General features: G+C 48.4%; 5 protein-coding genes and 1 non-coding gene across 6 annotated transcripts; 4 read left to right on the top strand and 2 right to left on the bottom strand.

Annotated features, from left to right (window-relative positions):
* Nucleotides 1–1,682: 1,682 nt before the first annotated feature.
* DFJ58DRAFT_717116 (glycosyltransferase family 90 protein) lies at nt 1,683–3,664 on the bottom strand (the record flags this gene model as incomplete). The annotated part of the gene is made up of 7 exons (XM_041384326.1): nt 1,683–1,759; nt 1,823–2,031; nt 2,080–2,436; nt 2,492–3,029; nt 3,080–3,182; nt 3,238–3,375; nt 3,425–3,664. The coding sequence occupies 7 exons, from the start codon at nt 3,662–3,664 to the stop codon at nt 1,683–1,685; spliced, it is 1,662 nt and encodes a 553-aa protein (XP_041242011.1).
* A 776-nt stretch (nt 3,665–4,440) lies between these two features.
* On the top strand, nt 4,441–5,628 carry DFJ58DRAFT_796796 (NAD(P)-binding protein). Its single transcript, XM_041390599.1, has 5 exons — nt 4,441–4,502; nt 4,557–5,001; nt 5,061–5,068; nt 5,119–5,177; nt 5,226–5,628. The coding sequence occupies exons 1-5, from the start codon at nt 4,478–4,480 to the stop codon at nt 5,538–5,540; spliced, it is 852 nt and encodes a 283-aa protein (XP_041242010.1). The 5' UTR covers nt 4,441–4,477; the 3' UTR covers nt 5,541–5,628.
* A 2,799-nt stretch (nt 5,629–8,427) lies between these two features.
* On the top strand, nt 8,428–10,641 carry DFJ58DRAFT_796784 (P60-like protein). Its single transcript, XM_041390598.1, has 8 exons — nt 8,428–8,558; nt 8,587–8,680; nt 8,742–8,806; nt 8,855–9,198; nt 9,251–9,610; nt 9,658–9,909; nt 9,960–10,036; nt 10,090–10,641. Exons 1-8 carry the CDS (start codon nt 8,483–8,485, stop codon nt 10,148–10,150), a joined length of 1,329 nt encoding a protein of 442 aa, XP_041242009.1. The 5' UTR covers nt 8,428–8,482; the 3' UTR covers nt 10,151–10,641.
* A 122-nt stretch (nt 10,642–10,763) lies between these two features.
* DFJ58DRAFT_t110 lies at nt 10,764–10,845 on the bottom strand. Its single transcript has one exon. It is a non-coding gene; the product is annotated as a tRNA-Ala (tRNA).
* A 67-nt stretch (nt 10,846–10,912) lies between these two features.
* DFJ58DRAFT_796781 (26S proteasome subunit RPN7-domain-containing protein) lies at nt 10,913–13,158 on the top strand. The gene is made up of 9 exons (XM_041390597.1): nt 10,913–11,084; nt 11,143–11,444; nt 11,499–11,633; nt 11,685–11,966; nt 12,014–12,214; nt 12,271–12,489; nt 12,551–12,660; nt 12,712–12,806; nt 12,879–13,158. The coding sequence occupies exons 1-8, from the start codon at nt 10,958–10,960 to the stop codon at nt 12,791–12,793; spliced, it is 1,458 nt and encodes a 485-aa protein (XP_041242008.1). The 5' UTR covers nt 10,913–10,957; the 3' UTR covers nt 12,794–12,806; nt 12,879–13,158.
* A 355-nt stretch (nt 13,159–13,513) lies between these two features.
* DFJ58DRAFT_729977 (uncharacterized protein) lies at nt 13,514–22,704 on the top strand (the record flags this gene model as incomplete). Its single annotated transcript, XM_041385815.1, has 47 exons — nt 13,514–13,619; nt 13,668–13,903; nt 13,971–14,082; nt 14,134–14,263; nt 14,379–14,573; nt 14,626–14,827; nt 14,890–14,926; nt 14,980–15,070; nt 15,124–15,378; nt 15,426–15,578; nt 15,631–15,695; nt 15,743–16,388; nt 16,438–16,487; nt 16,541–16,723; nt 16,801–16,988; nt 17,047–17,117; nt 17,167–17,235; nt 17,286–17,341; nt 17,405–18,141; nt 18,207–18,375; nt 18,433–18,506; nt 18,558–18,692; nt 18,750–18,787; nt 18,837–18,929; nt 18,982–19,114; nt 19,166–19,190; nt 19,242–19,342; nt 19,400–19,740; nt 19,793–19,889; nt 19,927–20,079; nt 20,133–20,192; nt 20,243–20,316; nt 20,371–20,499; nt 20,555–20,677; nt 20,735–20,744; nt 20,797–20,906; nt 20,964–21,001; nt 21,054–21,215; nt 21,268–21,366; nt 21,412–21,460; nt 21,516–21,532; nt 21,582–21,756; nt 21,813–21,830; nt 21,877–22,224; nt 22,273–22,362; nt 22,414–22,579; nt 22,633–22,704. 47 exons carry the CDS (start codon nt 13,514–13,516, stop codon nt 22,702–22,704), a joined length of 6,681 nt encoding a protein of 2,226 aa, XP_041242007.1.
* Nucleotides 22,705–22,725: the final 21 nt, after the last annotated feature.

Below are 22,725 nucleotides of genomic sequence, written 5' to 3'. Positions count from 1 at the left end.
TCAGCGACAGATTCAAGAATATATGCAGATGCATGCCAGAACCAGCAATATGTGAGCCAGCCGACCGTCTCCAGAACACCTTTGCCCGTCCTCAATGTAACCAACGGGGGTCCCCATGACCAATCATACCATGTACGCTCTCATCGTCAGACACCGAGAACTGATCGTGGACTGATGACTGGATTAGCAGGAGTAGATGGGGAATCACCGAGATCATCATGGACGATTCAACCGGTGATCCTCAATTTAAAGAATCCTGGTCATCGTACCCACGAATTTTGTCTTAACCCAGATGACTCCGTTTGATTCCTTTGCTCCGCCTTATTGACCATGCTATGCTGTTCGTCAGGGTCGCCTTATCTATATATCTCACCCCCCCTTCTTCCTAAGACCAGGTAGCCTGATTTGGGCGGAGAAGGTCCAGTCTATTTTTGCGCCCAAGAGAATGATACGGCCTGAGGCTCGCATTTTCTCGAATGACGGGCATTAATGTTGCCGTAGATAGGTCATGTGCGGTTCCACGAATAGCTTCGAGATCTTGTATCGTATTTCAACTTGGTTTCAGCCCGCGGGGTTCCCTGCCAGCTTTTTTTCTTGATATCGCGACTATGACCCCCAGGGGATGATTGGGTGTGCTTATCAGCATCAAGAGGCCTTGCGTCCAGATCATAGATCCGATGTGAGCGAACATGATGGTGACCGTGATGCTGCGTCCGTAGTATGTGTTTCGAAGGCGACTTAGCGATTATCCGCCCGTTGACGTCGGTGATCCATTGGCTCTGTTTATTTCTAAAGCCCTTGCCAAACAATACGCGTCCCGTACGCCACTGTCAAGCGAGAAACAGGCACGACAAAGATGCTAAAAACCCTTTGATAGCACATCGAAACGTAATAACACGAATTGATGGGGCTAACCAAGAGTACTCTGGTGGCAATCCCGGGTGTTCCCGTACTACTAATCTTACGTCACCTTGATCCGTCAGCCTTGATCGGAGGTCCCCGCACACATCTGTTGGCAGAGGGTCTCTTCGCACTGCTAGTAGTACAGTGTCCTCGTGTTTTTCGTGCTCCGCCAAATCACCAACCATTCACATGGCACGATAACACTGCAATGACGGTTGGCCGTCTGCTTCCAAGTTCCGTGTATTCCTGCTCCGTACCGCATACACCTGGAATCTGTTGTCGACGTCTTTCCACCACGATAATAATGTTCCACATCACTGACCACTGCGCGTGTCTAGAGTTAATAGCTACGAGTCCGACACACCGTATCTCCCTTGCGCCCTTCAGAGGTATCAATAAGTAACATTGAATGCTTCTCTTATACCCAAGACCCCACTACAGTCGATATGCACCACAGAAGCCCAATCCATTCCAATCCAAGTTCCGGTTTCTTCTGATATGCGTGTTTGCGCCCGGAATCTGTTGTCGATGACTTTTGATTCCCATGTTCTGTGAAACGGCGATTATCAAGTCGAAGTTTGGCCCTCCGCAAGCCCACAATTAATGACCGCAAATCTGACACGTACCGCATCTCTCTTGCATCCTTCAAAGGCATAAGTTATATGAACAACTGTGATGGCCCCAATGCTCCACGAAAACTGATATGAAATTGAAATTAAGTGAGACGATCAACATCAGGACACAGATGGCTTTGCCGCAGTGCGCAGCCTATCTCTATATTACAGCACAAAATTCATCGTGTCACGATCATCGGCCCAGAGTCTGGCATACTCCAAACATAGTCTGTAGACGTACGCTATTGCCAAACCAAGTCAGGTCAACCAATTTGCAAATACATGCCCGCAAAGCTAGAACGAACCTTCCATATCGACTGTCCTCCCAATTGTTTTTCTCCACTGCCGGCCCGCACGTGCGATGCGCTGTAAATGCTGGTCGCCGTCTAGTGACTGTATTGGGTGAGTTGTAGTCAAATTTTTGGCTGCCAAAGTTGAGGGCGTCGGTCCTGAGAAATACGCGTGGACGTTGTATATCTCGGCGTAAGACGAGGATAAAGGTATATAGTGTAGCCTTGCTTGCCATTCAGCCCTGCATCCGAGTGCCAATTATAAAACACACCATGGCTGTAACCAATCTGAGAAAAACTCCCGCCACACAGTACTTTTTACGACGGCACTTTCACTAGATAAAAGTGCCAAGAAACGTCCCGAGTAACCCATACCATCAAGATCAAGGAGATATTTGTACGCCCAGTGCTGACCCAAGGGGACGGGTGATGAGAAGCGGTGACTTTTTCTAAGTGCTTCCTCGCCGCCAGGATACCCGCCAGTTGTCGAAACAAATGCAACATCCATTATCTCGGCATTTAGCTGTCGCGCAGGCACCTCAGTGGTAATGAAATCATTAGCGCTCGAGGGGTCAGCATGGACAATCGTCCGATTTCCTGCTACACTCTCGTGTGTCATGTGGAGAAATCTGTCGTGAAAGATAAGGATCGCGTGATAGAGTAGCAAGCTCAGGAAAGAATTACCTGTGTCTTTGGTAATGCGACGCAAAGCCTGGGGGAGTGCTACCACCACCAGTGTCCGCACCCCGCCAGAAAACGACGTCTAACTTTTCTTCCCATGGAACCTCCAAGTCATCAACATCTTTGGGTTGATCACCGTCGGAATTGAACCCATAGGTGTACCTGGGATGCTGTCCGACATAATAGTGGCTCGGAATCCTGATATCCGAGAACCCTGAGACCTTCGCGGGCGATAAAACGGGGTAAAGCACAGGTATCGTGCGCCAGTCCGAGAAGAAGTGACCATGGAAGTAGTGAGCCCAAGGATACGAACAGTAATCGATTGAATCTTCGACGCTTGGCACAAAGGTGAATTCGTCTCCAAGAGCTGGAGTGGAGCCCAAAAAGACTTTTGAATTCTCAGCATTGGGATTGCGGTATGAACTGTAGAGTTGACGGGCTCCAGTGTCAGGAGGACACGTTCGGCGATAAGCTGCCCAAACGCTTCCTTCCCCCCTCCAATCAGAAGTGAAGCCAGTTCCAACCATGGAAGTTATTCCACCTGACACGTAGTTAATGCATGACCCCAATTCCACTGATGACATAGCAGACCTGATGAATCTTGTAACGTCATGTTAGGAAATTGGCGGTGTTCCCAAGGTACCAAGACCCTGCCCTCTGCCTTCGAGTTGATTGCAAATTGCATGTCAGGGAGCTATATAGACCTTCATGAAGAGAAAGAATGGGTAGAGAGGGGTGGACATACACACCTTGTCTTGAAAACTCTCCAGCAAAGACATAAATCCCATTGCTCTATGTCCTCGCTCAGTATCGAACCTGTCAATGGAGGCGCCTTCGGCCCTGCCATCTATGATGCGGACCAAATCAATAGATGGAAGTTCGCTGACCTGCAAAATGAACGTCATGGTACCGTAGTGGAGTATAAATCATACTTACTTGGACAGTCCTCCTTCGAAACTCTACGCCCGACATATTCCAGAAAGGCGCCAGGTCTTCATTAATGGCGTCAAACTCGTCCACCAGTCTGAGGTTGTGTTCCTGCGCAAACTGCCACCAATCTCCAAACCCTCTGGGAGGCTCGCGCCCGTATCGTTTCCTATATTCATTCACAGCGTCTCTGAGAGTCTTGCTTTGCTTCGAAAGCAGATGTTTGAACTTCTCCTCGGCATCCGCCATCAATTTCGGTATGGGATGTTCAGTGAGGGTGTATGATGATGTCCCATCCTTGACAAAAGGGAGCCATTTGGAGGAAGTCGAAAACCAATTTGCTCGTGAACTTGAGTCTCGTTGAGAAGTGTGATCTTTGTGACCGGCGAAGAGGCCAGCTTGCATAAAAAAGAGGAAAACACAGGCGAGAAATATCCAACCGCGCCATTTTGTTGCCTGTGTATTGATGGGCCGCATTGTCGAGGTGAAAATGAAGCACAATACAATCGAGTGTATAGATTACGTTCAGGGTAAGACAGTTGAGGTGAACATGGAGAAGACTCTAACGCCGAACGGAGTCTGCCAGTACGTGTATCGTAAATACGTAATTGGTCCCTTTTGCCGAATATCATACATTCTGACTGATTCCCTCCGAGACTGGCCGCCGCGCATGGCCGCATCTTAGTTATGCGAACAGGTTTAAGAGATGTACATGTGCATATGATGGAATGTCGAGTTCAACTCAAAATTGTATTACATGAAACTGATTGGCCAAGCACGGCGAGATTCTCCAGCGTCTTCTGAATCTCTCGCCGGGACCCCGTGTCATTGCTGCCAGCTGCATGATAACTCATCACCGCCCATAAAAGTCAATTAGTGAGATTATCACAAAGGAAAGGAGTGTCATGCTGACTGAGGAGGCGTTGCAATTGGCTGAAGACCCGTCCGATTAACTGAGTAATCGTCTGTCATGGCGCTGATCAACAGATATAAAACCAAGAGCTCTGAGATCTGATCCCTTGTAAATTGCATCTGCATCTCCTCGCAATCCACAACAAAATCATGGCAGAATCAAAGGTCTGGCTAGGTAAGCTCTCGGTATTTGCTCATCAAACTTTGAGAATTGACGAAACAATGCAAGTTACTGGATCATCGTCGGGATTCGGTCGCTCGATGACAGAACTCCTGTTGAAGAACGGAAATAGAGTGGTCGCAACTCTGCGTCGCAAGGAAGCCCTGTCCGATCTTGCCGAACAGTATCCGTCTTCCCAATTGCTGATCGTCCAGACGGATGTCGTAAAGACCTCGGAGGTGGCTGCCGCATTTGCAAAAGCCAAAGAGGTGTTCGGACGTATCGATGTTGTGTTCAATAACGCGGGCATGGCTATTCTCGGAGAGATGGAGTCTATGAGCGATCAGGACGCTCGTCAGATCTTCGAAGTGAACTTTTGGGGTGCATCAAATGTCACAAGGGAGGCTATTCGGATGTTCAGGGAAGTAAACAAACCTATCGGAGGAAGATTATTGCAGGTTTCTTCATCGTTGGGTTTGCGTGGAAGAGCTGCAACGTCCTACTATGCCGCATCGTGAGTGAACATAGCCATGCGTGATTTCAATGCTCACCAGCAGCTATGTATGCCAACAGTAAACAAGGTAAGTGTGTTCGTCTAAGGCCATAGCAGTGTCTGAAACTGGATCTCCAGCATTGGAAGGATTCAGCGAGAGCATCGCACAAGAGCTGGAGCCGGCTTGGAACATACAGGTTTAGTCATTTTAGTCTCAAGATGTAACTCAAGCTAATGCCAGATAGATTACCATAATCGAACCAGGTCCATTCCGGACGGGAATGTTCAAGGGCAACATGCAACTCGTCCCTCAACATCCAGCTTATGCAGACCCAGAGCTACCTGGTTCTAAATTCCGTCAATGGATGACTTCAACTCCGGCTGACGGAGACACTGAAAAGGCGGTGGCGGTCATTGAGAAACTCACTCACCTAGATGATCCACCGCTAAGAATTCCGTTGCACAGACTTGCGGTCGGAGCCGGGAGAGAGAAGGCAAAGAGTCTCACTGAAACCATAGATAGATACGAATCGTGGACGGAAAACGTCTACTTCACGTAGTACAGCTGACGGGTAGTACTTACTTTGGACAGAATTGGACTCAATCGTGAATGTGGCGGGATATCGAAAATGCCGATGCGAGTTACTCTCGTCTGAGGGATCTCCAGCAAGTGTATTGTACTGTTCGATGACATATAAGACGCTTTTGGCGTGCAGTCAGATGGAAGATCTAGGTTCGTCCAAGTGACTCCTTACATGCAGGGAATGTAAGAAATGTAAGGTCAAGGATGATGTGAGGTATATATCATACCTTACACAGCCCAGTACCAAATCATATCCGCCCCGATGCACATTTAGAACGGATTCAGATGGGACGTATGTAAGGCCAGGGTAAGGCTACTCGAATAAGAGACAAGCATTGCATGCAGGGGAAGAGTGAGTGATATGACACGGTGATTGTCAAGGAACACTGACTGGGGTCGCACATGCAAGTGTCTGCGTAAGCCTTGGAAACTGGCGCGTGTCTGTACATAGGGATCTATAATTAATGCAGCAGATAGGTTCAAGGGTTTTAAATGAGGTGGAAATACTAGATGACGCAAGGCAGGCCATGACCTACGTCGCGCATTGATAATGATTCAACTAGGTCAAACTTGAACAACTGTTATATTCAACTTCCACTTGAAGAGTACTCCACCCACCCGAGACATCCATTGATTCAATCTCAGGCAGCTTTGACACCTTGATAATTTCCATCACTTTGATTGTGTTGTTGCCTAACTCATTATAGCTACATACTGCGCTCAGTACGCAACACCGTTGACCCTAGTTATTGACTTGATGTCAGTATTTTCATCTCTCATGTCTTATTATCACTCCCTGACCTCGTTGACAACTCTTGGGTATGTCTGAAGGAACCTGGGATTAGGGTACCGCACGGGGTAACACCGAGGGTCGGAAAGTTGACACCGCACCCGCACCCGCCAACACCGTACCCTTCACGGGTACGGGTACACACCGACCCGTCAATGTCGCGGTTTATGGAAAACACCGCGGTGTCTCTGAACACCGCGGGTACATTACCAAGAAGAGTGTATTAAGTATTAACAACAATGAAATAAAATAGTACTACTTTTCCTTGTCATTCTCCTCTGCTTCGACTTCATTTCGCTTCCGTTTTGAGTCCTGACAGCGGCTAAAAGGTCCTCCATCACCAGAAGATCACTTCTGCCCCACGCTCCGAGGCAGAGAAAGGCACGAATTGTTGATGGTGCGAGTCGGTTGCGAGTAAAATGAAGGAGCTGCCGGCCCTGCGAGAAGACACGTTCAACCGCAGTTGATGTTGCTGAGCAAGATAATAAGTATTGATTGATTGAAAGAGGATTCGAAGGAGACATACCTGGGACAGAGAGATAGTCGAGTGCCATCCGATGCAGCATTGGATAAGCACGGCAGTTGTTTTGCCACCATGCGAGTGGGTCCTTGGTTTTCACAGTTGATAATCGAAGAAACTCTCATCCAACTCGCTACTAGTAGTACGAGACATGGAACCAAGTGAGTAGTCACCAAAATCATCCTCGTTCTGTATAGTTGTCAGTGTCAGTGCAAAATTAAATGTTGCATACGGACTGTGTCTGCTTCAATGTCATCAGTAATCTCGGCAGATTTCTCGTATTTATCAATAAACTCTTCGTGCTAGAATGATTCACGGGGGTACAAAAGACATGACAGAAATCAGTATAGCATTCACTTGTGATCCTCAAGCTCTCAGAGGAAGGAAAAACAGAGAATCAAACACGGTGTTCAATGGCTGTCGCGCGCCTGGTTCCCGATTTGGTATATTATACCCGCCCAAACACCGTCAACCCGCGGTGAATGGCCACGGTATGCTCAAGGGTACGACTATCCTACTCTGATAGTGGGTCCAGGTCACTGTCAAGGGTGTTGAACATGACTCTCGCGAACGTCTACCCCATCCGCAATGTTTGGAAGGGACCCGGGTGGACCTCCTCAAGCACATCCACGAATAGTTAGGCAACCGTGAAGAAGGCCGAATCACCTGGTTGCATGGCACGGCGGGCGTCGGAAAGTCCGCTGTTGCGGTCACTGTAGCTGAAAGGATGAGTCGTCTGAAATGACAAATCGGTTCGCGGGAACATTCTTTTTGTCAATACGAATCGGCGCACACACTGGTCGTCTCTTTGCGACTCTCGCTTTGATGGATGCAGACTCCCTACCGGAATCCCTCGATCGGTCCACAATCGAGCCTAGGCTCTCAGTTGAAACCGAGTGGGCGCGTAAAAGATGTGCCGAAAGGTTGGTTCGCCAATGCCCTTAGTGAAGACACGGCCGTTGTGTTTGAGTAGAGCTTGTGCGAGTTGCCCCCATGGGGTGCGCCGGTGGCCAGGATACGGGAAGCGTCGCTGTGGAGGTGTGTGGTGGTAAAGAAGCAGGCACGGTAGCCGGGGCAGGGGTGGCAGGTGCTGGACGGAATACGTACGGTTGCTCAGGCTGCTTGATATCTGCGTGATCCTACATGGCCTGATGGGGGGAGTTGGAAAGTGGATTCTTGAACCAAAGGTTGTCATTCGTGAGGCGGGCAATTTTGTTGCAGCTACGTGCGAGGGATGCGAGTGGGTGGCTTTAGGGTATTTCGTGCGATTGGGCATGTGCACGATCGTGCGCAACATGAAAAGCATAACAAAGAAGGAATATGACTCGGACTAAGTAGTATTTACGTAAAATGTTTGTACTCAGCGTAAGGAGAGCCGAGGCAGCTACATAGTCTCACCGAAACTGTGAGCAAATACGAATCGTAGTCGTATATGAACTGCTATAGTACAGCTGATGTATATCATGCATCATGCCATGGCCCTCCTAAGTAGACGCGCCGGAATTTGAGATGAAATTGACGGCAGCTTAATGTGACACCGTAACAACGTCGGCGTGACATTTGCAGAACTTCATCGACAAGAGTCAAGGAGGCTGGCTGCCACCACCAAATGGCTCTCACAAAAATCACCAAGGTCTCTTCTACTTCAAAATCTTCTATCAAAAAAAACGCTGCGCCTGGTGTCGGTGCACCCTCCCAACTTGCTCAATCGAGTCCGTAAGGGCAAGAAGGCATGGCGAAAAAACATTGATATACAGCCTGTGGAACAGGGCCTAGAGAGTCTGCGTTCAGAGGAGCGAGTCATCGGGTGTGGAAAATTCGTGTCTTCCACATGTCTACCATCTAATCGCGTACATCGACTTTGACAGTTCTACGCTACAGAAACAGACAGACGATCAATTATTTGTTGTAGACACCAAAGGAGATGATAAAGGTAAGTTCTTGCAAGACATCTCTAGGTAAAAAGCATAAAACTATCTAGTCCGCAAGTCGTTACCGCGGTACTCTAAGGCTGAGTTGACTTCCACGAAAATACTTTCCCAACGATCTGCCATTCCTGCCGTGTTTTCTCGCCCAACAAAAGACTCTATACCATCACGATCAAAAGTCAGTAGAGCTGACAAGGAGCGCCTTCTTCGCATTGCAAAGCGGCCCAGAAAGGGTCCATTCAATGCGATTATGGACCACACAGAGTTTGGTGCAGGGAGTGCTTTAATCGATGTTAGCGCTGCTGTGAAACATAGCGGTTCTTATGACCCATGGACTGCCGAGGAGGTGGAAGAAGTAGCTGATGGATTAGAGCATACGAAGAAACCCAAGATCAAGGTAGGGCTTCTTCCTTTCCCTGCCACCATCGATTTGCTGATGATATTCACAGCGCCCGGAATTATCTCATCCCCGTGATATCATAGAAGTTCCTGCTGTGTTGGAGCCACATCAAGGATCATCATACAACCCCCCTGCCGCGGCACATGATGAGCTTATTAGGGAGGCATGCAGGCTGGAGCGACGTAGACAAGATGAAGCGGATCAATTAGCCGAAGTTCGACGCAAGGTTGCCGATGCACGTGCACTTGCTACAAATGTCACGGAGGGCCTTCCACTTGGAATGACTTTGGACGAGATACCTACAGATGACGGCGAACCAGTCCCACAGCACGATGCGGTTGTACCCAAGAAACCATCGACACGTAAAACTAAGCAGCAACGAGCAAAGGCGCTGCGATTGCGCGAGGAGGTACGCCTTTTGGAGCTTCCTTACCATTGTCGCTGAGCTTGCACTAGAAACGAGCCTTGGCAGAAAAGGCGGCGAGAAAAAAAATGCTTGCCACGATAACAATGGTTAAATCTCTCCGTTCAACTGCGGAGAAAGTTGGCCAACAACAAAATCAAGCGCGATTGGCAAGGCAGTTGGCGCTGAAGATGAAGCTTAGAAAGGGTCTGGCTGGCCAACGGCTAGGGAAATATAAAGTTCCTGAAAATGAAATCGAGGTTCAGATTGGGGAGGATCTGAGCGAAAACCTACGAACGCTAAAGGTGTGTAGATTGCGCCAGTTTTATCGACATTGCTGATAGCCTTCCATCAGCCCGAGGGCAACTTATTCCGTGATCGCTTCCGTAGCATGCAGCAAAGAGCCCTCATCGAGCCTCGCGTACCCATCCTGTGAGTATTCGTGATATGTTCTAGTGCAGTTTTTGACGTCCTTTACCCTGTAGCCCAACCAAGCGAGCGAAACTGAAAGAGTTTGAGAAACACGCCTGGAAAAGATTTGAGTAGCCAGTATTATCCTTTTCTTATGTCACCGACCTTCGAGTGTTGACGGGACGCACTTGTGTCCAGCGCATGTTGTACATCAATTGCATCTCATGACGCGGTACCTGTACCTTTTGCAGTAAGTTTGGTGAGATTTCGTATTTCTGCGACAGGGCTTGCCCTCAACTCATCTCATCTCCCTTACTTCTGTGGGCGCGGCTCTTCGGCAAGACGTGCATGTTTCTATGACGCGATAGGATGCTTCGGCGCCAGTCACAATAATCCCCCGGTTCAGCGCGTCGGTTATATCAGAGTTAATGGTCAGCTGATTATTGCACACGTCACGACTCGTGGAGGTGGACGGGCACCCATGGAAATCATGTCTTCAGCAAAAAGACGCATGGATGCTGACCTCTGAACACCTCCGAGTCCATCATCACGCTTGGATTGCTGAATCTTTGAAATATCGAGACACTGCGTCTAGTATAAGGATGTACATGTTTGGGTGTTGTACGTCGAAAAAGAAAACTTGGCTGGTTCTGTAGCGGGCTTCAGACAATCAATATTTGACTGTAGCAAAGGCCGGAGAAGCAACCAGAACCAGTGACAGGGTGGCACAGATGGAGTACCAAAAACATGGACACTGTGGGAGTTGAACCCACGACCTTACGCAATCACGGTTTGCGAAGCGTACGCGCTACCAACTGTGCCAAGGGCCCGCATATGGTGAATGACCTAAGCAATACATCACTGGCTGACTCATTGCGGCCTAACAGAATGTGCAATTGGGACTCGACCGTCACGTCCGTTTCCTACCCAAGTGTCTTACGGATGGACATTGATTATATTGAAAACGAAGCCTCCCTATTGCAACCTCCCGCAGTCCAGAGGAGACGAATCCGACCAGTGGACGATGCTCATCCTTTCGATCTAGATGCATACATCTCGGGATATTCTGGTATGAATCATACGCCCCTCTTGATGCACTAGCTTAGATCGAGGTTCGACTCTCTGAGGTCGTACTGCATTTGACAGGCTTGTGCACATTATCTCAACATGTCCGACTTTGGCACCACAGGCATTGAAACTGGCGTTCGCGCAGATCGAGGAGCTTCGCGATCCGACCCTCTATCAGACTGCGATGAATGCATATGATGCTGTGGCGGACCTTCCGGAGGTGCAGCTCCCTCCTAGCGAGTTTTGCTCAGTGAACACGGTTTGGTGCGAAGATGTTACGAAGAAGAATCAAGCGGAGAGAACGAAGCTAGAGGTCGAGCTGAAGACGTATTCTAACAACATGATTAAGGAGAGCATAAGGGTACGACTAGCGTTTTGATTCCTTCAGAAACTCTAAATATCATCTCTCTATTAGATGGGCCACAGGGACCTCGGTGATTTCTACCGCGCCACTGGAGACTATACCCAAGCACTTAAACATTATACGAAATCAAGGGAGTTCTGCTCAACAAGCCAACACGTTCTTGACATGTGTCTTTCTGTGCTAGAGGTAGATTTTAGTTCATTTGTATTGTTGTTCGGTTATTCATGTCTCCTATAGCTTGTGATCGAACAACGCAATTACTCACACATATCTTCCTACGTCTTTAAGGCTGAGGGTGCACTTGATACGGCAAGCGCAGCAGCAGCATCCAATACCGCTCCCGGTTCCAACATCTCAGCTGCCCCGCCACCTAAAAGGTCAGCAGAACGTGACCAGGTACAGTCCAAGCTGGATTTTGCGATGGCTTTGTTCCACTTAGGACAAGCCAACTACGAAAAAGCTGCCCAACTTTTCCTGAAGATCGGCCCTCCGGATTCTCTTGGTGATTGGATTGGCAAGGTAGGCGAGATTTTCCATCCAGCCAATCTTTGCTTATGCTCTGCTAGCTCGTCGCTCCCGGTGATTTTGCGATATATGGGACTCTATGTGCTCTTGCCAGCATGTCGCGATCTGCAATCAAGTCTCAACTTACGGGAAACGCTATTTTCTCTGCGTACATCGAGCAAGAACCATATGTTCGAGACTTGACCCAGTCATATCTCTCAAGCGATTTCAAAAACGTCCTGGAACTTCTTGAACGGTATTCGGTATGCTTGTTAAGTCTATTAATATCTATAACTCTGACTCGTCTTTCTTGCGCCAGACGCGCCATTACGTGGACATTCATATGTACTCACATGTATATGATTTAACGAACCTCATTCGTAATGTTGCGGTCGTGCTTTACTTCCAGCCATTCCAGACCATTCGTCTCGACAGGATGAGCGTCGCATTCGGCTGGACCGTTGACGAGGTTGAGAAGGAGGTAGTTGCACTCATTCAAAGCGGCCAGATTCAAGGTCGAGTTGACAGTCAGAACAAGGCCAGTGAAACTTGTTTGCATAGCTATAGGGAGGAGATTACTGACACCATTCACGCTACAGATCCTGAAAGCGAGAAAGGTAGATCATAGGGCCGAATTGTTCGCGCGTGCCATAAAGACCGCTGCTGAAATACAAAGCACCAACCGCAAGCTACTGTTGCGGATGCGTTTGTGAGTGTATATGGGAGATGTGCAAGCTCATGCTCTAATCTGAGTTTGCAGGCAACAAGCAGACTTGGTGGTGAAGCCGCCAAAGTCGCGTCGTGAACAAGATCGTGCGGGGGATCTTTTACAGGGCGATTGATGGCTATATGATGGTGAGGCTATTGTATTGTATTTCTACTGCATGGCCAAACTTTGTATCATGATCATTGATGATGTCCACATAGCTAGCAGTGAAGAGGTTCTGCGTAAGATTCGCCCTATGCCGCTGGTATTCCATAGCTCTCTCTCGGGACTTGTTAAGACTGCTCTTTTCTGAGACATCGTGGGTTGATCGTGGGATCGAAGCGTTTTGGGAAGCTGAGCGGCATCATGATAGAGGACAAGTAGATGAGGTTCTCTGGTTTCCGACCAAGTAAAATCCTCGGGGGGCAATTAATTACAACTTTATGGCCAAGACGAGAATACGTCTGCCAGAATATCAGCGTTTAGGAGACTCACTTCGAGAGCATGCGTCAGACGCGACGCGTATACGCACGGACCAGCTTGAAGACGAGATCAACTATGTAAAACTCAATTAAACAGCTCAGCTATTGCTGTTCAAACGTTACATTCATCCACATGTCCCATGCACTCGCCTATATACCTACCTTGTTCGACATAATCATATTAATTGCGAAGACACAAATCGTATTAGATCATTAACATTGTTAGTACAATGAGCTAATTACGTAGTACTAGTATGAACATCCTTGCCTCGTGGTTGGTGGCTGAGGCCTACTAACTAACCCTAGACCCAGGCAACAACAACTATAAAGTAGGGTGATAACAGGTTCTCTGTTCTTCACATTCACCCACCATCATGGACGGATCGTATGTACCACCAGAATTGTTCCCAGACAGTCACGGTGCCAGTCAAGGTATACAGCCCTTCAAGAAACAGAGGATAGACAAAGGGAAAGGAGTCGGTTAGTGGACTCCACATACAGGGAAGTTATCATTCATAATCTGCACAGATCGACCAGTCGGTACTGGCGATAATAGTTGGAATCGTTTTGCCCAGGGCTCATTTTCCCGTGCATCTGCACCATCGATCACGATCGACGAGATGGACGATGACTCGGACGATGAGCCCTTGACATCACAAGCACTCTCAGCGTCGAAAGGTGATGCAGCAGACTCTACTCACATGTCTGAGGATTCGGACGACGACCTCTATCAATCAGTAAGATCTGATAATGCAGAAGACTCTGTAGGTCTACTTCCTCCAGGCTTGCGGCCATCATGATGTGGGCTGGAGTTCTCACGTTCTGATTCAGATGGACGTGGAAGAATCCTCTCCGCATAGTGATGCTCGCGACCTTGTCCAGTCGATTAATGGTATGTATCGGATCCTGGATTTGATCAATGAACAAGGGAGTGGTGGGCTAGGTATCTTCACTATCATTGACAAGCCTTGCCTTCGCTGACTCTGAGTTTTAGTGGACAAAGTCATTATAGCGCAGGACTCACTCCGTGCATTTATCAACAGTGTTTGTCCGGGCACATATGTGTCCATGACGAAAGTAAACTTTAGCGCGCTAGACCGCTTCGTCGTGAAGCCTGTTGGCGTGTACGGAAGTAAGAGTGAAATTGTGCGACTCTGTCATCTCTGGGTGTTGTCGACGAAGAAATGTAAGATCATTGCCAGTATTCAGGTTGACACTTTGATAAACTTCATTGTGTAGCGCCAAACAACTCGTCACGAACCAAAATGACTCCAGCATTTCAATGCCGAGTCTTCGTTCTGGACTGTACATTGTCCGTGCGGTTTGCGAGGCTACACCTGACCAACAGCTTTTCCTCATCTACTGGCCGGAGGATTCGACATGGGATGACTCAGCTCCTTCGTCTGTGAGACGCAACCGCGTGACCTTCATGAGGTCCGTCTAAGTCTTTCTCAGTTTAGATACTGCTCCTAACGAAAAATGTCAGATACCTCATGAAAATGTGTGATCAAGTCACAGCACTCATTTCCCCAGAGCATGCTCGATCGATCGTATGGAATGACCAGCAAGGCGAAGACGCCATCATGGATCTGGACGAAGACCATGATGAGTCCAGTAGACTGTTCACGTTCGAAGTCGCGAAAACAAATGAGCAGGAGGAGGCAGTAAAGTCGCGCCCGGGATTCAAGGTTAGTTTGGTTTATCAATGAGTGGCCGAATACTTAGAGCCGCTTCTATAGGCTACGTCCAGGCATATCACCATGCCGCAGTCTCACCCAGAGGCAACAGTGGATGTCAAATTGATGAAGCCTGAGTTGTTGCATGGTTGAAACGACTCAAGGGTTCATGACCGTCGCATTTCAACCGGGCAGGCTCAATGCCGAACCCATGAAAAACCAATCCTTAACTAACATCCAGTTGCGCAATTACCTGTGGGTATTACACTGCGCAGCTCGACTTTGGCCGTCAACTGACACTTCCCTAGGAAGAGTGATGCCTTACTGATCAACGAGAGCCTGGATGCAGATGCCTTGAGCATTCTGATATATGATGGCATCCAGGATCGTTTCCGACAACAGTGTGGACTGTTTCGGGAGCGATCCACGGGTATCTCATCGAATACTAGGTCGAGCAAGGGGTCAGAGGAAACAAGGGTTAGAGAGGATGTGAAGAGGGGGGAGCCTCTTCTAACTAAGGTTTTTCATCAAGCCTTGGTCGATGCTATTATCGAGAAATTTTCGTGCGTTTTTACTTCGCACACTTTACCCATGTCTAATTCAGCCCTAGTACCTTCACTCACGAATCTTTCCCATGTCCCACAGGATGCGAGCAAGACGGTCCGTCGACTCTAGGTCCGTCCTCCGTGCAATCACTTTATCTTGGCATGATACCATTCACAGATTCGGCCATGGCTGATATTCCAGTCGGTACCGACTCTTCGTGAGTTATACTTAGGACAGGTCGTCGTGTATCACTGACATCATTCTTCAAGTACCTCCGCTGTCGATCTCTCTCTGCATCCCACTAGAAGTGAACAGGAACGTAATTCAGTGCGAGGTATGTCATGTTTACAATGCTCTACATTTTATTAATTAGTTGCGCAGATAAGCTTAATACTCTCATCGCCTTGTATCCAGACATAGGGGAAGAGCTCCGTCGCAAGATGCATTCGGAGAAAATCAACAATCGAAACTTCAAGGACGGCAAAGAACGGATCTGCATTGCCCGGGACGTCCTTCGCAACTCTCCTGATATGCCGAAGGAAGCCCGTGAAAGCTTCATTAATGTCATTCTCCAGGAGGACATGTCACACGTTAAGGAAAACCTCAAATTGATCAGCAAAGGGATCATTCCGCATGAGAAGCCTAAGGGATTGGTAACCGCTCTCTGGGGTAAATTCAGTTCCATCGTCTCCGAACTGGATCTGCGTATCTTCGGCAAAACGTTAAAAGAGGCGGACGCCGATTCTATCAGCGATACCCAGTTCCTCGTGGAGTTGAATGATGTCAAAATACCCCGTATCTTGGCCAAAATCGTGGAAGAAACTAGGACAGCCGCTCTGGATCACTTTAGATCAAACTTGACGAAGCAGACCCGCGCTTTGGTGCATTTTGCATTGCGCATACAAACCGATCAGTGTCTACTTCAGGTTCAGAGAGAGGTTGCCAGTCATGAAGAGGAGCAACTTACTGAGTTGCGGAGGGCATTTATCCATGAAATAAATGATCTTTCGCAAACAGGGCATCATGCGTTAGTGGTTCCGCACTTATTTTACTTCGCCTTCATTTTAAGTTGATAGGTACACTTTCGTCATCAATTCCGTCGAGGAGATACGAAGATATTACCAAAGTAAGTCCAGCTATTCTCGTGCACACCCACCCTGACGAAATGATTGGTAACAGCACAGATATTCATCTCTGGCCGAAGGGAATATTTCCAGGATCCTGTCTGTGAATTCTCTGTCCATCTCATGCAGCTGATGGAACACGATCAACATTCCTTGAAAATGGACCCTACCATAATTCCCTCGCCGAAAGTTCACTGGGAGGCACGCGTACTCGTTCAAGTTGCCTCTCGGGGATTCGGTTGCGTCAGTGCTTTTGACATTGCGGTGCATCAATGAATTGACGCTCTTGCTTTAGGAGAGCGCAACTTCTCTCAGGCGATAAGATCTTGCTTGCAACGACTGATCGGCATGGGAACCTAATGGTGTTTCTGGAAAGCCTTCACGCGATCGAAGGCGCCTTGAATCAGGGCCGCGGGAAAAAGCTTAATCGCGATAAAATCGGCGAATTTATTCTCGCATTTGACGAGTCAAAACGCTTGCTCAGTGTCGTCGCTAGAGAGAAGGTTGGTTTCCACAAACAATCTTCTGGACGGGTCTAACGAACATGTCACCAGCTTTTAGTTACACATCTTTGTCCACGATAACACCCGTGGTTTCCAGGCTTCTGGTAGCGCGATCAACTTGACTCAGTGGTATGGCGAAGGATGTCTCTATCATTCATGCGTGCTTTATCTGTGGTAGCGAGGAGCTACTGCTCGTCGATTCATTGGCACAAGCCAGAATATACTCCCTGACAACGATGCAGTTTAGGTAGGAACTCGGCTCGCAGTAAATGATGACTGCTAATATGCGTATGACAGACCTGCCACACTTGATCTCATTCAGATCCCTAAGGCAGTTTACTCCACTCCAGATGGTTCTTGTTTGATCGTCACTCGTGTGTGGGCTCTGAATTGACCTTGACCGCCTATCACTGGAGTACCTTCGGCTCGACGAGTGGCGTTCCCGCTCGAAATTCCGGATCTTCCCCTGGACCAGCCACTGCTTTTGACTTCTCTAATAAAGAGGAGTATTGTCCATCTGGTTACGGTTGACATTGACTCGAATTCTTGTCGATCATTCGCTCTCGACATCACTCGCAAAGTGACGGAGTTTACCTTCAAAGAGAAAGGCGTCCGAGGAGGAGGAGCTCAGTCGGAGAACGCCACCGCACACAACTGTCTCATTGATTGTCACGCCGACGTGTGGACTCGTTTCCCGGTTCTCTCTGCTGTTCAGCGGGAGACGATCACATCGTCCAGTAACAGATGTCCGCGGACATTGATGTTCACTACAGATCGGGACCATCATATGTTCTCACCGCACTTCCACGACCTTATTTACAACTTTGAAAGGACGTCAAAGAAGCCAACGGGAACCATCCTAAAATCAATGGTCATCTCTGCAACTACATATTCCGGTTTTTCCAATAGTCTCCTCGGAGCTGCAGAATGGAGCGTGTCGAAGTTCAGAGCCGGGGAATGGTTGGTGGATATCCTCTGCCTCATTCCAATTCACATTGCAGTGACGAGGGAGAATCGATTCATTCCACTCAAGGACGGTGTATACTCGACCGAACTTGAGAAGTCTCTCCTCGGCGCGGATGTTAACCGCATTGTCAATCACCTGTCTTTTGGTTGGTATGAATCTTTGTTCCAGTCATACATGGCCAAAAAGGTATGCTGACATGAACGCCTCGAGTCGCGTGACACTGACTTCATTCTGGTACAATCTTCTTCAAGCCGGTCAAAGTTGTGTCGTCCATGGGCGAACAATCAGTGGGGAAAAGCTTTTCCTTGAACCATCTTGTGGACACGTCATTCGCGGGATCGGCCATGCGTACGACAGAAGGGGTCTGGATGTCAGTGACTCCGACTAAGGATGCTCTTGTCGTTGCTTTGGATTTTGAAGGTATGTTGAACCAACCATCGGTGGACATTCTATGATATCGACATCTTCCCTTAACAGGTGTTCATAGTATTGAGCGTTCCGCTCAAGAAGATACATTGCTCGTGCTGTTCAATACTGCGATCTCTAACTTGGTTTGCTGCCTGCTGTGTGTTTCTGATGGTTTCCTAACGTCGTTGACGTAGGTGCTATTCCGGAACAACTTCGCCTTGAGCCGAGATATCACAGGCTTATTCCAGTCATTCCAATCAAGCTCGACCGTCCTCGACCCAGCGTCTAACCCGAGTCTATTTCAATCGACGCTGGTGATCATCATTAAGGTACTTTTCCACCTCTTGAAATCTGTTTTTCATGTGTTTTGACTCATCGACTTTTAGGATGTCGTGGATTCGGACAAAGCAGAAATTACTCGAGAGTATGCTCCAGATGTGTCCACAGGAATGCATACTCAGATCGTCCCTCAGGTTCGCCCTCAAGTTCCAGCAGATAGTCCAAGACGAACAAGAGGCCAACTTCATTTCTCGCCTCCACGCTGGGCAGTTGAATATCATCCCTTGGTATGTGAAACGTCTCTCATGGTAGCATATTGTTTTGATTGTTCCAATGTAGGCCAGTAATCGAGTCGCAAGAATTTTATAAGCTGTTCCCAACCCTCAAACGTCGACTGGACAAACAAAAATTGACGCATAATACAGCAGGAGAGTTCCTCCATGTGATGAAAACCTTGATGGCGAAACTGAAGGTATGATTGATTCGTCGTACATTTTGAGAGCACTCATTAGAACTTGTGCAGGCAAATGATTGGGGCGCTCTGTCACGTGTGTACTCTTAAAGAATCCATAGTTCAGTTGACGAACAACACATTGCAGAATCGATGGCCTCGCATCGAGCGCAACTTCTTTTAGCCATGTTGCCAAATGCTCTAGCATTTGGACTGCAAGAGGTTAATCCTGACCCAGAACCTCTGAAGGTATGGAATGCTTCTGCTGCTTTTTATTGCAATCATGTTTAACCTGGCGTTATAAAGAACCTAGATGACGATATCCCAATTGAGATGCCCGATACTTCAACTGAATTTTCATTGGCAGGGGGGCCACAATCTTCTTCTCGCGAGACCGCTCTCCAAGTTCTGTCTCATGCATGGGACGACTATGGTTCTCGCCATCACATGCCAGAGGATCGATGGATTGAGAATTTGCTCGCTCATATCGACAGTCTGGTCAATTTGCGGGTCACCCACGCTCGCGAGTGGATATCGTCCAATGTTGCTCGCTTCCAAAGTGGGCAAGCAAGCATTGACGAGCTCATGAGAACGTTTGAAAGTGCGACGGTGGACTTGAAGAGCAACTTGCAGTTGTGCAAGCTGAAGTGTGGAAATTGCGAGCTGCTCTGCATTCAGACCAGATTGCATGACGGACAGCATGACTGCCAGACTTCTCATGATTGCATACATTCTTGCGATTTCTGTGCGTCATCTGGAGAGACGAAGGCTTGCTCTATGTCGTAAGCCAAAATCTGTACTTGTGCAACATTAAATGACTGATAACTTTTCAGAGCGGGGCATCCCGGCAACCATATGTTAAGCCTTTCATGATCGTATCCACACATGAGCTCATCGTCCCTTCCAGATGTGTTGTTAATGCACATCTCTGTGGTCAAGCCTGCAAACTTTCCGGGAGACAGGGATGTCTGGATGAGTGTACGAAGGTGAGATGGATCCTCGTTACAGCGCGTACAAGGTCGTCGAGCTTGTCGTTTAGGTGATCGGTCACGCAGAAGATGACCATCTATGTGCTGCTACTGTGCATGCCTGCGGTCAGGTATGTTTGACCCTTGAACAGCCTTTTTACGTGCTTAAAACGTCCTCTAGCCCTGCGATCTGTCAACGCTCAGGTTGAGTGACGGGTCCACTCCCCCTTGCCGCGGTACTTGTGGCATTCCAAGGTAAGTCATCAAACGAACGCTTCGCACCACCTTCTGACACTTCATTTGCTGTAGTGACGTGAACCATGACCAACACCTGTGCGATGCTCGACTTTGCTCTTTCCCCTGCCAACTTTGCAAGAGACTCTGTGCGAATACAAACCATCTTCACGGCTTGGAAGACGACGCTATTCATCTTTGCGGGTTTGTCGACAATCATCCAGTTTATTTTGTATCTTAATACTTAAACTTCAAACAGGGAGGAGCATTCATGTTCCGTGCAATGTACTGCCGAGGGCATCTGCGAAATTGAGACTGCGCCACAATCGATCGAGGCGACGTTCACCGGAAGGCACGAGACCTTCCAGTACACGAAGGTGGCGTGCTCATTTTGTTGTGGACATCATTTTTTGAGTTAACATACGATCTTGGTTCGCAGTACTCGCAAGGTGCGTGTTGAGCTGGTTACCTTTGACACCACCACTGACTCGCCCTAAACAGTGGCCTAAACGACTGAGATGTGCCAAGTCGATACCACCAGGCCTGGTAGCCCATGCAGGTCGGCACAACCATAGTTTGGACCAAAAAGTGGTGCATTTTTGCAGAGCGAGGTTGGATATTTTCTTTCGTTTTTGCGGATCATTCCTCATTTTTTTCCATCTTTTCAGGTGCGACCACTGTGGGTACTATTGCACATTGCCGCTCGGTAGGTACATTTGCTACACCTCAGCAGTCACATTTATAAACCATTACGCCAGGTCACCCGCAACAAGAGCATGAAACGAGACACGGATCCATGTCCTCGTCACGATGGGCAGTCGATGGCCCTGATGATACGGGTCTCGAGGTTGAAGGCCGTCGCTTCTCTTCAAATGATGAGGGCGCACCGATGATGTGCAACCTCGTCTGTCAGGCATTGGGTCGCCACATTCACATCGACTACTGTCGTGCCCCGGATGCCGCTGCTTGCAGAGGGAACGAACGCGGTTCAGCATATTTCTAAGCGAGTGTTGCCTAACCCGGAACGTGCCAAGGACTACATTACGCACAATCTCTTCTGGCGGCGAGCCGGTGAGTAATCTTATTGTTGTACTCCTGGGCTCACATGGTCCGCAGGCTTCAAAGACCCTTATTCTCGGGAGGAGCAAGCAAATTTCGCTAAGTGGTGCGTTTGGAATGTTCAACATGTGATAACACAATTGAATTCATGTCCTTGTTAGCGACTCAATGTGTAGCGGTATGGCTCATTCTGTGCTTGTCCCATTGGCAATTTACCGTTTTGCCAGGTCCCGAGCACACTGCTGCAGCCGGAAATGCTGCTCAGCCATCTTATTGCACTTTGCCTTTGTTTCATCCGCCGATGGATCCCAACAATGCCCAAGTCGGCTTGGGATACGTTTCCAATGATGGGCATCTCTTCTCGTGCAGGAACCCCGTGATTATGCAGCAAGCATTCCATGTGTGAGTGGTCGGCTGAAGTTCAGTTGCAGTGACGTTAATCAATACACATACTCCAGAATCTTTGTGGCTGATAGGTGCGAGGACAATGTTCGCTTAGCTACTATTGCTAATTATTAGCAGATCTGGCTCCATGGCCTCTGGTGACAAACATCCCCTTCCGAACACGCCTGCCTCGGACAGAATCGTGCGACGCTCTAACAACCGGTTTGGTGCCGTCCTCTCCTCCCTATATAGCTTCTGGTCTGCCCGTGCTGCAGCAATTGGTGGTCAACAAGCAGCCCGACGTGACTCATACAGTGTTATTCTGTTTGATCATATCGTTACGAATGCCTTCGTAAACGATTTCGTCAGTTCTCCGGACCAATTGCTGGACGCCGTTCTGCGTTATAGTGCCGATGGGGGCACGAACTTCACTGCAGCGATTATGCAGGCTCAATCAGTCATGGAACAACATTGGAGCACAGAGAGGTGCGTCGATCTTCCATAAACATGTCTAATATCTAACATTGCTTCCAGGAGCCCTGTAATCATATTTTTGTCAGATGGCGAGTGCAACGTTGCGGATCAGACTGTTCAAGATTTGTGCCGCTCCGCAGTTCGTCTTGGGTTCGTGGCCTGTTTTTTTGTTGGATTGGCAACTTGTGACACAATCTCTAGCAAAGCATTGTCTTTCCACGCCGTATCATTCGGTCTAGATAGAGCCTCTACTTCCTTGCGACGAATGACTCAAATTGCACTTGACATCCAGAACAATGCCCCAAGAGATCCATTGGCCCCAGCGGCAGCAACAGTCGCGTCTTCATACACGCAGGCCTTAGATACGGTAAGAATGCTATTGCACGAACGCATAAAAGGCGTGTTCAACGTTGTCTGTAGGTGCAACTCGCCGAAACATTCCTAGGAATTGCAGAATCTCTCAGGAAGCCAAGAGGGTCTCTCATACATTGATCGAAGGATGCGTCGAACATT

This window comes from Suillus subalutaceus (assembly GCF_016647625.1).
Source record: "Suillus subalutaceus strain FC151 chromosome Unknown DFJ58scaffold_81, whole genome shotgun sequence".
In the NCBI taxonomy this organism is placed as follows: domain Eukaryota; kingdom Fungi; phylum Basidiomycota; class Agaricomycetes; order Boletales; family Suillaceae; genus Suillus; species Suillus subalutaceus.
This window is presented reverse-complemented; position numbering and strand designations above follow the sequence as displayed.

Excerpts from the sequence above, each read along its gene's own strand:
- DFJ58DRAFT_796796 (XM_041390599.1), top strand. The coding sequence starts at position 4,478 with ATGGCAGAATCAAAGGTCTGGCTAG. Across the intron at positions 4,503-4,556 it reads AGAATCAAAGGTCTGGCTAG|TTACTGGATCATCGTCGGGA; the intron begins GTAAGCTCTCGG and ends AAACAATGCAAG. Across the intron at positions 5,178-5,225 it reads AGCCGGCTTGGAACATACAG|ATTACCATAATCGAACCAGG; the intron begins GTTTAGTCATTT and ends AATGCCAGATAG.
- DFJ58DRAFT_796784 (XM_041390598.1), top strand. The coding sequence starts at position 8,483 with ATGGCTCTCACAAAAATCACCAAGGTCTCTTCTACTTCAAAATCTTCT. Across the intron at positions 8,559-8,586 it reads AAACGCTGCGCCTGGTGTCG|TCCGTAAGGGCAAGAAGGCA; the intron begins GTGCACCCTCCC and ends TGCTCAATCGAG. Across the intron at positions 9,199-9,250 it reads CGAAGAAACCCAAGATCAAG|CGCCCGGAATTATCTCATCC; the intron begins GTAGGGCTTCTT and ends TGATATTCACAG.
- DFJ58DRAFT_796781 (XM_041390597.1), top strand. The coding sequence starts at position 10,958 with ATGGACATTGATTATATTGAAAACGAAGCCTCCCTATTGCAACCTCCC. Across the intron at positions 12,490-12,550 it reads GAGTTGACAGTCAGAACAAG|ATCCTGAAAGCGAGAAAGGT; the intron begins GCCAGTGAAACT and ends TTCACGCTACAG. Across the intron at positions 12,661-12,711 it reads CTACTGTTGCGGATGCGTTT|GCAACAAGCAGACTTGGTGG; the intron begins GTGAGTGTATAT and ends CTGAGTTTGCAG.